Raw genomic sequence first — 14,702 nt, 5'->3', positions numbered from 1 at the left:
CAGTTTTCCTCACAATTTCAGTCAAAGAGACTGAAAAAAAATAAGCACAACACACACAAAAGCAAAACAGAGGCACACCCTTGCAGCAATACAGACTGACTTTTGCTGCCTGTGCTAAGGCAAACATTATTTTCAATTTAAGACCTGACAACTTTACCTCTCAATACAAATTTCCACACAACAGAACTGAAGACTAATGGGGTGGGAAAAGCTGTTTGGCTTGAACTCCTACCCTAAGAATAGAACAGTCCAGATGAACAAAAGTCTAAGTCACTAAATTCAAGGGTATATGGCTTCTTGACCTTTGAGGCACACACAAAGGCAGACACAACAAAAAGATAACAGAATCAGAAAGCAAATCAATCCTTCTCTTTTTACACTAAACGAAATAAACTAAAATAAAAATTAAAAGGAAAAATGTTGTAAACTGCTCCTATTTTCCAAGGACTATACTTTTAATTATGTTACATTTCAAGACCTACTGCAGCTAAAAGGCAGAATACACTAGCTTTGTTTCTGAGTCAAAAGACAGCACCCAGAATAAACATGGGAGGTTTCCAGAGATGTATGTCTACTCTCTACTCAAAAATAGATTCTCAGAAGTTTATAGGGCATATTAACCCATAATAAAGATAAATATTTTTTATATTTTAAAGCCCAGACAAGTTTTTCCTCAAACAGCTGACACATACACACACTTAACTCCATGCACAAGTTCAACTAAAATGCGTGTGACTTCTGTCATAGATGAAGTTGAGCATATCCATGCAATCACACACAGAACTGCAGCTTGACATCTCTATTACTAAATTCCAGGAAACATCCACTATTCTAGGCATGACTCCTGTGATCCATGCTTAATCTTACACACTTCCTCTAACACCTGTAAAAATTTCCAGCTTTCCCTGACATCTTCAGCATGCAGAATAGGTTTCCAGCTCAGACATTTGAGACATGTTAAAATTGCCAAGGGCATGTCACTAACTTCTGTTCCACTTAATATCAAAGTAAAGGGATACTGCTCTTGAACTGAGAAGAGGATGCACAAGAGAGACGCCTTGGGTCAACAGCCTGAATAATGGGATACTAACCAAGACACACGGGTATAAAATTCCTTTGTGATAGACAGGTCTCCTGAAAAGAAACATGTTGTCACTGCCTGTTTTCAAACTTCCCTTTCAGCCTTTACGTTAGACCTACACACATTGGGTTTTATCATCTTTAAGCCACAGCAACTGGAGTTTTTATACCCTGTTAGGTTTAGATATAAACACTGACCTAAGGCAAAAGACACAATCCACTCTGAGAGATCTTTGAGGATGTTGCAGCAGTTCTGAGTAAACCGCAGAAGACAAAATGAACCCAAGATCAAATAAGACATCTCTCCACAGGCTGACTAGACAAAGACTTACCTGTTTGTTGTGTTCTTTTGGGGTAAGTCTTGCTGCGACTTCTTTCAATGCTCTGGTCAGGCCGCGGGAGCTGCACTGAGGGGTCTCTGGTCATTCGCAAAGACGTTTTGCCACTTGAAAACACAAAAAAAGTCATGGGAAAACACCTGGAAAAGTTATCAAAGAAACAGGATCTTTAGACTGGGAAAAAGCTGTATGGGTTTTGGGCAGCATGTTTTGTTGCTATTCACTTCTCATCCCACCTCTGGTTCTGCTGAGTAGCACTACCCTGAATTTTGGGTTGAATCAGTTGTTGGCAAAATCATCAAGAGATTAGGCCAACCTCTTCTATATTTTGCATTTTCAAGAGGAGTTAAGCCACTAAAACAAAATGTTGGTTTGTTAGGAGTAGGTGAAAATAGCGTGAGCTTGTCTAACTTAGAATATTCTAAAATATGACTTTCTTAAGCAGTTTGATTTCTTCCTGAATTCTTTCTCTAAGTTTTCACCTCAGGAAAACATATTTAACATTGTTCAGTTCCAGCCAGTAAGGGGATACTTCTCTGCCATGTAGAATGACAACCTCAAAGACCGCAAAACAAACTGTAATAAAGGACTCTCACTAGCCCAGACCCAAACTATAACAAACTGAGTAAAAGTCCTGATTCCCACCTACAGTAAGGCTCTTCTTCACTGCACAACTTACATAAGCTATTAAGTTTAAATACACTATTTTATGCTCATTTAATGTTCCTCTCCATGTGACTAAGCAGAATACAGTGTTCATCAAAAAAATGTAAAATAGACCTCATATTCCTCCCCAAAACTCCATTTTTGCTTCTGGAAACTTACTACACAAAAGAAGTAAGTTTTACTATTAACTCCCTTGACATCTGCAGTTTCATGATTTTGAAGTAACAGGTACTGTACTAGAAAGTACTAAGCAGCTATATAGGTTTTACATATGGAGACTTCCTGAGTTATTTGAATAGACTCCATTAAATACTGATTCTATTTTCACCAATAGCCCTACATATGTAGTCAGCACTGCAGAAATTTTATCTTCTCAAGCTTGTAAAAGAATTAATGGACAAAAATTCCTGAATTCTAACACTACATCACAGTAATGCTTTTTTTCTTTTTGTATTCATTTTAATGGATGCTCCCAAGTTAGCCAGAAAGCACTTCTGCTCAACTTGACAGTCTTGCAAATAGCAGAAGCAGTTTTAACAAAACATCTGGGAATAGGATCTTCCACTCCCCCTAATACTTCCAAAGTATCTGATCTTAAGACAAGGAAATTGCTTTCCTGAAAACTGTCTGCCACATAATGAGAAATACCTACAAGATTAAAAACACCTCACCCACACAAAAAACCCCAAAAGACCCCCCAAACAACAGCAACAACAACAACAACAACAAAACAAACAAAAAGAAAAACAAAACAAACAACAACAAAAACAAAACTCAAAACACACAAACAAACATGAACAAGAAACAAAACAAACAACAAAAAAAAATTAAAACACCACGCCAAAACCTAAAAGACCAGCCAAAAGACAATATTATGGTCCCCACACATAAACAGACAAATGGTGGGATTATGGTTTCTGCTTTAAGCTAATGATGTGTACAGATACACAACATTGTCACTGCTTTCCATGCTACAACAGAGTCCGAAGGCAAAGAGGGAAGACAGTCAAAGCTGATGGATATGCAAAGCAAAGAAAAGATTCTCAAATAACATGAAAATGCTGTAACTACTGCACCGATTTATCATTAACAACCCCCATTTACTAGAACACCCACTCAGGTCAGGGGGACTCCACAAGAAATCACTGCAGCAATACAGGGAAGACTTCATACTAGAAGGGAAATACATACTTTAGTGTTTTCTAGATAAAACTAAGATTGTAAACACAGCTGTCAGTAATGCCCATCATACCAATATGGCAAACCATATCACAGGCCACCCTGGAAACTTATTAAAAAAATAAGATTAACCTAAGTGCGCCACCAAGAGCGATAGTTCAGACATAGGTAAATGTTTCATGGCATGTTTTCTTTTTAATTTATTGGAAAGTTCTTGTCAGTTCAAAGCTTTCTCCTCCCCAGCACCAGTGCCCTGCTCCAATCTGCTGAAATGGTCCAGCACAGAAAGTTCATCTCCAGTACTCCCATGAACTTCTGTTCGCTGTTACAAATGGGGTAATGCAGGTCAGGATCCAACTAAGAAACCCAAAAGGCTGTACAATCATTTCCCTGTTATCTGCAGAAAGGAGAAGCTGGATCATGCCAGATAATGTGATAACCCAAATAGTCTGGATTACAGAATACATACAGTGATCCTTTTTCAAAACCAGATTCAGTCACATGAGCTCAGACTCAGAACTGGCACTACAAGCAAGATCTTACATCCAAGGGTAACAGCTGAGTATGAATTCTGATTGATTGAGAGTAAGTGTAAAAGAGCTACTATTATACACAGCTATTAGTACCTACCAGAGATACTAACTGCAATTCAAGAGTTGCTGGAGAAATCTGTTTTCAGACTTGTTTTCACAAAAGTCTTCCTAAGAGGCAGTGTGGTGGTTTGAAACTCCCAAGAATCTAATTTTTAAGTTCAAGGCCACCCCCCCCCCAGTTTGTCCCTGTGAGAGGGTTTAGTGATGGTATGGACTTGATCTCTTTTCACCTCATATGGAGAGTTTTCAGACAAAACACAACCATTCGTTATTGGGGGAAGGGGAAAATATTTACAGAGGTTTATTTACACCCACATATATATTTACATTATATTAAATTTCTCCTTTTCTTCAATAAAAGTCCAGGAAGAAAAGAGAAAATCTTTCAGTCACTTTTCAGGCCACAGTTCCTTCATTTCAGTTTTCTTGTGGCACTGGTTAGTGTCCTCCGCTTTTTCCAAGGCAGCAGATTTAAGTATGGCAGTCAGGATTTTTGTTCTTATTTTGTGGAAATTCCAACCCCGAGCCCGAGCCTTCGGGGGATTTTCCTTGGAGACCTTCACTTCTCTTGGGTTAGAGCATTTAAGGCAGCTTTCAGTTCAGTCTTACCAAAGCTCTTTTGCTCTGTCTCAGCTCGCCAGCGTGATAGAAACAGCAGCAGCAGCAGCAGCAGAGGGCAAGGCCACCTACTCTGCATTCCATCCTGGCTCAGCTCTCAGGACGACTCCAGGTTTTTCAGCCCCTTTCTCTCTCTCTCTAGCTGCTGCTGCATTTTGGGACTCCCTAAGGGTTTGGAAGTCCACCCCTCCTCTTCAGGAAGTCTCTGGGGTTTGGGAAAGTAATACAGTCTTACCCCAAACCAGCTCTGTTGCGTTTTCCTCTGTTTTGTTGCCAGCTCTCCCTCCTGCAGGAACATCTCTGCGTCTTTCAGCCGGCTTCACGTTATCTCACTGCTACTGGCTATCTTTTGGCTTTTAGCCATCTCTGTCTCTGTTCAGGACTGCTCTGCTGCCGCTTTCAGTGTCTTCTGCTGCTGCTGACAGTAAGGAAACTTTTCCAGCTCTTGATTGCGGGACCCGGTCCAGCTTTGACACTATACCGGGTCTCCCATAGCCTCAGCTGGGGGCTGGGGGCCCTTGGCCCCCACAGGGGCTCACTGGCCCCCTGCCTCCTCGTGGCTCAGATCATGGCTACCTACCTTCTACACTACCTTCACTATCTTCTCTTCCATTTCTGTGGGCATGTAATTTCCGTAGGGCGCACGTGGACTATTGATTGGTCCAGTATTATCAGTGGGCCAACCCATTACTACATCAGAGAAAAGGTTTTTCAAACCACCACAGGCAGTGACAAAGATCTGCCTAACTAATGATTTCCTTAATCAACCTTACTCATTATGATCCATGTATGTCATCTATGTATTTCTTGAGTGATGGTGAAAACAGTGCTTCCTATACACTCTTAGGCTGAAGTTTACAGCATCTTTCATGGCTTATAGGCTTGAACATTCACCCAATTTTGCCACCTATTCCACTCAGAAAAGATACACCCTTGTTTTGGTATTCCCTACTTGTCAGGAAAACCCCTTTAGGATATGAACATAATTTCAGGACCTATAGGGAGACACTGATTTCAAGCACTTCCAAGGCTGCTCTCACTTTGACTATGGACCTTAACCAGTTCTGGGGATCTGGAGAATGAGAAGAAACTTATATTTGTCCCCAAACTGCCAGACTCCCAAGGAGAGCCTGTTAAAATGGCCCTGATTCATGCTTTGTTTTCAGAACTGCTTTGGGTCATAGTCTGGGTGGGGTTTTCTTTCATTGGAAGGAAAGAGGAGAAAAGAATGAATGAAGAAGGAATTAATTGAAGTTTAAACAATTACATAAATTCACCTGTACCGATGTTTATAACCTATGGATCCAAACTTGCCGACTTTTCTTGACAGAGAGTTTGATTCATTCTCTGGCACTCTGTGTAGTTTGAAAAATAAAACAACAGAGTAAATAACATAGCTAGGTCTCTCTAGGTCTCTCTCTTCTCTTCCCAATTCAAGAAAAGAGAATACAAACTTTTGACTCAAAAAAATATTATTTTCTGCCAGTTCCTCTTCATCCCTACCTCCAGACAGACTCTTTTGGGGCTGAGAGTCTCCCAAAGCCACCTGTTTATCCCCTCCTCTTTTGACTACATACCTTTTTATTTCAGAGTCAAGTGTAAACTGTTCGCACCAGCAGCCTTTCACTTAATATTTCACAGAAGCAGGAAAACCCACCATGCCACAGTAGTGACACTGAAGGAGGGATTCTGAGCTTATTACTTTACAGCACTGCTAAAGTAAACCCCAAGCACACTTGGGTTCTAATTAGACATTGCACATTTCTCTTGGCGTTTTTGCAACAGTAAAATAAAGTGCTTTGAGATGTGCACTATTGGGAAGATTTTATACACTCCAATAAGTAAGCAAAACATTATGGAAATTCAATGAGTTTCTATGAAAAAAAACAAAACCAAAAACCAACCAACCAACCAACCAACCAACCAGAATTCTGTGCACTGTAGGAAATAGTAGTGTCTGAAATCCAAAGGCCTCACTCAAGTCAATGATGCTACAGAAAATTTGATGGATAAATATGTAAAAATCTATATGGCAGCTTAAATCCTGCCATATACATTTGTGGACACTTCTGTTAAAGCCTAGTCTGTGCAACCTGAAATATTGTTTTTAAAAGAATGCTAAGATAAAAGAAACCACCAAATTACCCTATTTTAAAATCACTCTTTCACATCATTGTAAGAAAAGGGAAGGAGTCAGTTTTTAAGAGCATTCTGTAACCACAAGTAAAATTGTGTTTTCAGGCAGCAAGCCTGCGTTACAACACTCTGTATGTATAATAAGATTCTCATTCAGTGTAGTGGCCCTAAGGAAACCACAGTTTCTCTATCACTTACCTGAAAAATGTATGATGCTCTACACAGCATTTCCAGAGATGTTTGCAGGTGACCTTGTTACGTGCTTCAAAAAAGAAAGAAGTTTCATTGCACTGAAAACAAAACAAAACGAAACAAATCAGTATTCTTATGAGGGATTCTGCCAGTGAAGTGAATCTCATCTGCTGAACACAAGAATCAACCATCTCCTATCAATCCACACAAGAAAAGAAAAACAATGTGAAGAAAAGGAGGTTCTATAATTCTGTAGAATTCTTTATGTAAAAGAGGTTTACTTTTTGAAAAACAGAAGAGAAAGGAGATTCTAGAAACACTTCTGTTCCTTCATTCTTATTTGCAGACTCAGCTTTTTTCCTAATTAAAACACACAAGTTTTTTTTCAAAAATTATGTTTCTGATGTTTTCTGAAACTGCAGCTCAAGATGTCATTCAAAAATATTCTCTTTAACAGTTTACAAAAGGGAAAGAATAAGAGAAAGAAACACAGAAATCCAAAATTTATGATAAAACTAATATGAAGCAAAACGACAGAAAATGCACAAAACACACATATAAGAAGAACCAAGGTTCTAGGAAAAAGAGGGAAATGGAATTTTTTTTTAAAAAAGCTAACCTCAGAATAATTAAAAATGCTAGGAAAAATGTTCAAGTCATAAAATACACCTTAAAATCTCTTAAGAGAAAAAAAATATTCACAGCTCAGAACCTAATCTCCGGGAACTGGCAGAGAAAAGAGAAGTGAAATATATATAAACTACAAAATAATTCCAAAAGACAAAACCAAGGAACAGACACATCATGCTGCTTGTTTTCATCAGGCTAAACATTCAAATACGTGCACAAATAATACACTTTCATATATTTGTCACACGGTAAATTAATCTGTGATTTGCACAAAGAATGACTAGTCCCACTCAGGTCAGTGTGAGACCTCAGCGTAGTACACAACCATCCATAACAAAACTGAGCAGTATGACTCATACCACTGTCAGCAGCTGATTTTAGGAAATTAGTTGTACTTCTGCAGTGCCATCCATATGGCAGAGTTCTGGTAGGTTTCTCCCACTCCCTATTTAATGAGGTATGATGAACTGCAAGCACCTTGCAAACTGTGAACTAGTTCAGTATGTTCGCTAGAATTCAAAATTTCACCTATAACAAAAAAAAAAGATTATATCTCTATTAACAGCTGTCAAGCAGCCTCACAAAATCACATTTACCCTCCTCAAGCAGTCTTTCCTTCACCTTGAAACAAATAACAGTAAAAAAGATAGAATTCTGCACCTGTGGTTAGAATAATTGAGATTTCATCCACTGACCAAAAAAAAAAAAACACCAAACAAAAACAACCACCAAAAAAACCCCACTAATTGAAAACATACACATGAGCTTACTTTCTTCCATGCCTTATTTTAATTAAGTGGCTGGCTGGAACAGTCCCACAGAATAGCCAAGGAACAAAAATCATCCTCTAGTCTCCCCTCAAAAGCACATTTTCCTCTGCAGGACATCACATGAAGAAAGAAGAGTACAGGAAGTACAGCAGAACATATGACCACTGAGAATGCTGAAACCCAGCATTCATCTGATTCTGTTACGCATATTATATAATGATTCTGTAGTACATTACTACCATAAACACATTCCTACAGTTCCTCTAAATACAATTTCAGTTTTGATGGGGTCATCATCTCTCATTTACAGGAATTAAACAGTTTAACTTATAGCAAATATAAGTTTAATTTATAAAAAGTATAATTCAAGATTCCTGAAGACTCTCGAAGATTGTTGAGGAGAAAAATAAGTTACTTCAATAATAACCATATTGCTCTTGTTTCTCTGACAACTAGAAAAGAGTCTGCCCACTGAAAGATCATAATGCATTTTTACATTTTAAAACTTTTAAAGAAAACATGTCAAGAGGTACTTCACATTTGCATATCTTACACATAGCAGAACAGTAGCTTCAGATTTCATGATCTGATTTACATTACAATTTCTATACCAGACTGTCATCTGATGTGATTTCATATAAACCCACATATCTACAGTCATCTTTTAAAGAATGATATCAAGTCAGGCCTGTGGTATTGCAAACTTCATGCAATACGGTGACTCAATTTAGCTTCTGTTGGGGAAAAAAGTCAATAACTCACTTTTAATATGCATGATCTCGCTCCTTCTTCATCCACTCCTAAATTTTACTTTTAGGCAAAGAATCCTCTGCTGTATTTAAATTTATTTAATTTTATAATTAAATATATTATTTAATTATATAATTATATATAATTATATAATTATATAATAAAGAGAGAGTTTCTGGGATGTCAGAGAGCAGAGAAAAGCCAGGGGTGACTTTTTATTTTTTTTAAGGTAATTTTTAAAGGAAAGTATTTTTGCCACAACTTACTATTAGACCAGTTTGAATGCCACTGGCATTCAGTGAAAGATTCCCATCAGGGAAAAGACTGATGATTAACTACATGCTGAAACATCTAAATTTAGTATTCAGCAATCAAATGCACTCAGAGAAAAAGCATAACCCTGTAGATCCAATTTATCAAAAAGTTATGGAATTCAGAAATGGAAAGTGATACAATATGCCTAAAAATCATGGGACGGACCGACTAGCCTTCTCGTAACACACCCAGGTTTATTTATTTGAATTCAAAATTAAAATACATGCCTGGAAACTATTGCCTCAAAACGGATGTTTGTAATAAATAACGCAATTAAATTTTGCTAAAGAAAGAGAAAGTAAGCCTAAAACACTCATCCCTGATGCCAACACAGAGCACACAATTCAAATTCTTTCACCATTTCTCACCTTATCTGTGAAGGATTCAGTAACTTACTTCAACTAAGTCCAACACAACAGTGCTTACAGCACATCTACATTTGGGACTCTATTTACTTTTTAAGACTATTTAAGGCTTGCAAGAGTACTGCCACTACCCTCACAATTTATAAATGCACATATGAAAATTAAGCAGTACTGAAAACAATAATATCTTTGAGGTTTAACATCTCTCCCCTAAGAGAACAAATTGATTTGTACAGGTAAAGCGAGGATGACCTCACCTGTTAAGACTCTGAAATTCTGTTTTCAATAAAAGGCAACATTTTTAGCATTTGAAACATTGTGGTTTCCTACACATAGAGGGTGTTAGCTGTTTTTTTTTTCTTACTATTCCCATATATCTGAACCAAAAGACACAAAGACCTATTATACTTTTGCTAATGAGTTATAGGAAATGACAATTCTAAACTCATTCGGTGTTGTTGGTGCCTCACAAACTTCCATAGGCTACTCATCCTGTTGCTTTCAGAGTGACCAGTGTATTAAAGGTGAGGCATTGTAAACCATGAAATCTCACTGCTTCCAGAGCAATCCTGGTCATCTGAACACTCTAAAGATCTCCTCTCTCCTTTGAACCATTTTGGTGTTGGACTATTCTTTCAGGAAGCCCATTTTGCTCATCAAACAAGTGGAAAACAACTTATTTTTGTATGGTTATTTTCAATCCCATCTGTGACTTGCACAAGCAAAGGAGTGGGCAGGACAGTGGGGTCAGAGATTGCAAAAGGACAGGCACAACCCTTGCAGCAGTGTCCAGCTGTTGAGCTGTTTGACTCACCTCCTCCTAATCCTGAAAAGGGCACACACTAAAAAAATGTGAGGACAAACATAAAACATTCGTCTCCTTTTAGATGCTTGAAAAACTTGTCTTGTAATCTCCAAAACATGCTAAAGCTCATAGCACCATAATCTCACCACCATTTTCACCCATAGGAGGAGAGAGAGACTAGAATACTAGATGCAGATAGCCTGACTACACCACGAGCTTATACACAGATGGACACCCAAACCTGTAGTCCTTCTCTGCTTTATGCTACCCCTCAATTCATCCAGAAGACTGATCTGGCAGGGCCTTTAAGATCTCCACTAAAGAGCTGGCAACTGGTGCAGTGCTACACCACAATGCCTCCATCCCTTAACTGAAAGATTGAAAGCAGGTCACCAATGCCTTCAAAGGAGACAAGTAAGAGGGGTCACTGCTCTGCCTAACCACAAAATGCCTCTGGAACTGGTGGAGCAACAACATTAGTCCAGGAATGCCCACACTGTGCTTTGCAAACAGCTCTCATCTTGCTTTGCCACACCAGTCTGATCACACAGCTTTCAAGCTCAGAGCTGCTTTGTGCACAGACAGCCCAGTCAGTGCCCAGAGAGGGCAAACTCAAGTCCAGTTGGAAGAGAAGACACACACTTGAAATGACAGTTCTTCCCCCCTGGAGGCCAGAAGATCCCTTGTTTGTAAAGTCTGTGGATTAGTCCAAAGAAAAGAGAGTCACATCAGTCTTACATCCATTCCTCTGCACCCACCTACAGATAACAAGGTGAAAACCTATGATTCGTAGCAGGCTTTAGCTGGTATAATTTATGACAAGACATATATGGGATCCCATTAATCCAGGCTCAGAAAATGAATTAAGAAAGCCCCAAAAGCACAGTGGGAACCTTGCCAGCACACACATCATTCTTCCCAGTCGCACTGACCACTAATGTAACATAAGGAGGGATCTTGCCCCATTACAGAGCACACTGTATGTTCAGGTACTACACATTCACGTACATGTAACAGAAATACTAACACTAGCTCTGAAGCTACTATTTCACAACAATCCTCTTTGCCAGGTTAGGCACCTACCTGGATACTATTAATTGTTAATTTCAATAGAAAATACTCTGTCTTTATATATTTACATAATGCATACCAGTCATAGCTTATGTAACAGATGATGTACTATTAGTCGTTAGATGAGCTCAATCTTTAAGAATGTCGTATCAAGTCAGGAATTAAAATTAATAAAGTTGTGCCGGTTTGCATAAAGCATGTCAAAATTGCAATAAACATATCTATGCCTTGTATTATACCAATTAAAAAATACTAAAGAAGAATTTTTTAAAAAAAGTTGAGAGTAACACCTTAGTGGCAATGAATTTAAGTTTATGCAGACCTTGAACCAGTCTTACAGTCCTTCTAAGATGACTCAAAAAGTGGTTAAGAAAAGAAAAGAGAACACCCAACCAACCAAAACAAACTAAATATGACATATTAATACCACTGTGCTGGCTCACCTCCATCCTCCACTACCACTCTGACTTAAGTAGGTGCAAAAGCAAATGATACAAAAGTCACTTGAAATTCTTAAACCGTAAGGAAGATCAAAATGCTATTTTTGTCTGGAAATTGTACATAAGCTAAATTGGACTTAAGACTAGGAGGAATATACCTTCAAACCCTATTCAATCTTCCCAAGAAAATGTAGGAGCAATATATCAAATTAAAAGTTCCTGGCTAGAACTTGTAACTCAAGATGGAATATAGCATTTGATAGAAAAAGAAGAGGTACAGCTGAAGCACTTTATTAATATAATTATTTTTCATATTTCTAACACTTAGGAAAAGCAGATTAAAAAAAATAAAGCATATTTACAGGGTTTTCTGAGACTATTTAAAAGAACAGAAAAATACTGAATTTAGACAACTTTCAGTCACGAAAATGGGGAGTATTATATACTTCTGATTTGCATTAGTGTTTGGTATTGCTCTTGAAGAGTCTTTACCAATTTCACTTTATGAATTCAGCTGAGATAGGCCTCTTCACCTGAATATGGAAGACTGCAGAGGAAGGCATGTCTTGAAAGTGTGTAAATCATTTTCAACTGCACAGTTTTGGAGGTTGTTCTGACTTAAAATACCCAAATTTCAAAATCTCTTGCAATATAAAATTCAGAATTCAAAAAGACCCTCCTTTACAACAAAAATAATGAAAGCAAGCGCTTTGCACATTGAATGCTTTCTGGTTTGGTGAATGAGAAACATGAAAAACATGAAAAGCTTTGCATAAACTCTGTGAAGAAGTGAAATCATTCATGTGCATGTTCAGACACAGTGCAACTGAAGTAAAAGGTGCAGTTATAGAAAACAGCATGGGGTTGTGGGGAACAGCACAGAAGTGCTTGGTACCTACAGGCAAAAAAAGCCCCACATCTCTCACTCCTGCATATTATTACATTTGCATTCCCAGCCCACACACTCTATTAAAGCATGTTTTTTGGTGTTTTGTTTCATGTCCTTAGTTGAGAGAAAAATCTAGGGGAGCCGGCCATGTTCCTCACATGGGGGAAGTAACAGAAGGTGTGCTGTGCACCCCTTCGACTACTCACTTCCACATAGTGCATCCACTGTGAACAAGCTCTGTTTTGCTGGTGGAGAGGAAAGGGCTTTGGCAGCCACCTATATTGCTGGATTGTTTCCAGCAAGGTTGCTCAACAGACATCTATCCCTACCAGGAATTGTGCACAGGTGCTAGATGGATTTCTGTTTTCCTAAAGAAAACTGCAAGAAAATAAAAACTTCTCTCATTTTCACAAATTTTTTGCAATTGTTTGTCATGTTCAGGGAGTCCTTCTGTGCAGTCCTTGCAGGGAAAGGGTTCCTATTTTCATGCCGATACTTAGAGGTGCCACAGAAAACCTAACATGTTTATAGTTCAGAATTCACAGCATGGGTCCACTCCAGGGACAATGAAATACTCATTGAATGATTAACATCAGTGAAAGAGTTTCAGTCTCACATGTCAGGATAAGTCATGGACGGACAAATATTAAAGGCGGTATTTTGTTTATGAAGGGGCAATAGCCTCAGGGACAAAACATAATACAAGGAAAGTAGTGAAAGATAAAACAAAAATACTGATGGTCATGCTTGTACACAGTAGCAACAGGTATGCACGAAAAAATGCAAGGAAGTTAAATATACAGGAATTCTTTTCATGGAAGAGATATGAAGGAGTACAAGAGGTTACACTACAAAACAGAAAAGGCGAAGCACCTTACTTCATTATCAGACACTAAGCAATAATATTTCCACTCAGTAAACATCAAGTTCATGAAAAGTGAAGCAATGTAAACAACAAAATGAGCAGCCACAAGCAGGACTGACACAGACACTCCACAGTGTGGTTTTTAGGCAGCCTAATGATATGGACCTGTACGTTTAGACTGCCACATCTGTCATCTGTCAAGAATATCTGGATGCCCATTTCCACACCATTCTGGTAGGTCTCAAAAAATTCTCAGGAAGAGAAAATAAAGAAGTTACCACAAGGGAAAAAGCAGCACTTCACTGGTACTAAAGGCACCAACAGCTTCCTCTTGATGAGCAGGGGTACTCATGAAAGGTGGCTGTCAGCGTGAATAAAGGCAGCCAGTGTGTGTGGAAACATGAACCAAAATACACCCTACACAGTTTTCATTACCATATGGAAAACATGATTCACACAAAGCACTCGATTCACTCAGAAATAATCTGCTCCATTAGATGGTGTTAGCTTCCTCACTATATGTCATAAAGTTCCATTCGAGAAATGAGAAAATCCCTATTATTTCTGCTCTTCCTGAGTATTTTCTGGAGTTCTCTCCAGCTAACCGGAAACATGTAAAACATTCCAGACTTGATATAGCACATCTGATACAAGGAAAGTATTCATTCCCTGGGCTGTAAAGCGATATCCCTGGAGGAAGGATGGAGTGAAAATGGCACATTTACTCTCCTAACATATAGTCATGTCCCACACGGAAGGACAAAGTGATGGCATTTATTCCAAAAAAAACAGAGGAATAAAATGAATTTGCACATTAATTTTTCAAGGAGTATTGGAACATACATTCATACAAATACACTGATGAGCTATTCCTCCTCTGGGTATAGAACAGCATAAATTGTTACAACAGCTTTACTCTGGAGACTAAGGATACTGTTTACTTATTTCAAGATATAATTTTGTTCAAAGTATCACCAGATTCTTAACAAAAAGGGAAAAG

The 14,702-nt window shown here is 38.4% G+C and overlaps 1 protein-coding gene across 9 annotated transcripts in view; it reads right to left on the bottom strand.

The window, feature by feature from the left end:
- EPB41L4A (erythrocyte membrane protein band 4.1 like 4A) overlaps positions 1-14,702 on the bottom strand; it is a 140,040-nt gene that overhangs the window by 35,586 nt on the left and 89,752 nt on the right. For 6 of the 9 annotated variants that reach the window (XM_017812648.1, XM_017812650.1, XM_017812651.1 and 3 more), the window contains exons 10-12: positions 6,809-6,900; positions 5,752-5,829; positions 1,413-1,558 (exon numbers count right to left, since the gene is read on the bottom strand). In XM_017812648.1, coding sequence (XP_017668137.1) covers positions 1,413-1,558; positions 5,752-5,829; positions 6,809-6,900 — 316 coding nt within the window. The remainder of the gene's footprint in view (positions 1-1,412; positions 1,559-5,751; positions 5,830-6,808; positions 6,901-14,702) is intronic. The other 3 variants (XM_017812649.1, XM_017812653.1, XM_017812652.1) reach the window with 2 other exon arrangements.

The sequence above is a fragment of the Lepidothrix coronata genome, unplaced genomic scaffold (genome assembly GCF_001604755.1).
Source record: "Lepidothrix coronata isolate B3197 unplaced genomic scaffold, Lepidothrix_coronata-1.0 Scaffold37, whole genome shotgun sequence".
NCBI classification, from domain to species: domain Eukaryota; kingdom Metazoa; phylum Chordata; class Aves; order Passeriformes; family Pipridae; genus Lepidothrix; species Lepidothrix coronata.
The sequence above is the reverse complement of the archived record's forward strand: the minus strand, read 5'-3'. Positions and strand labels throughout refer to the sequence as shown.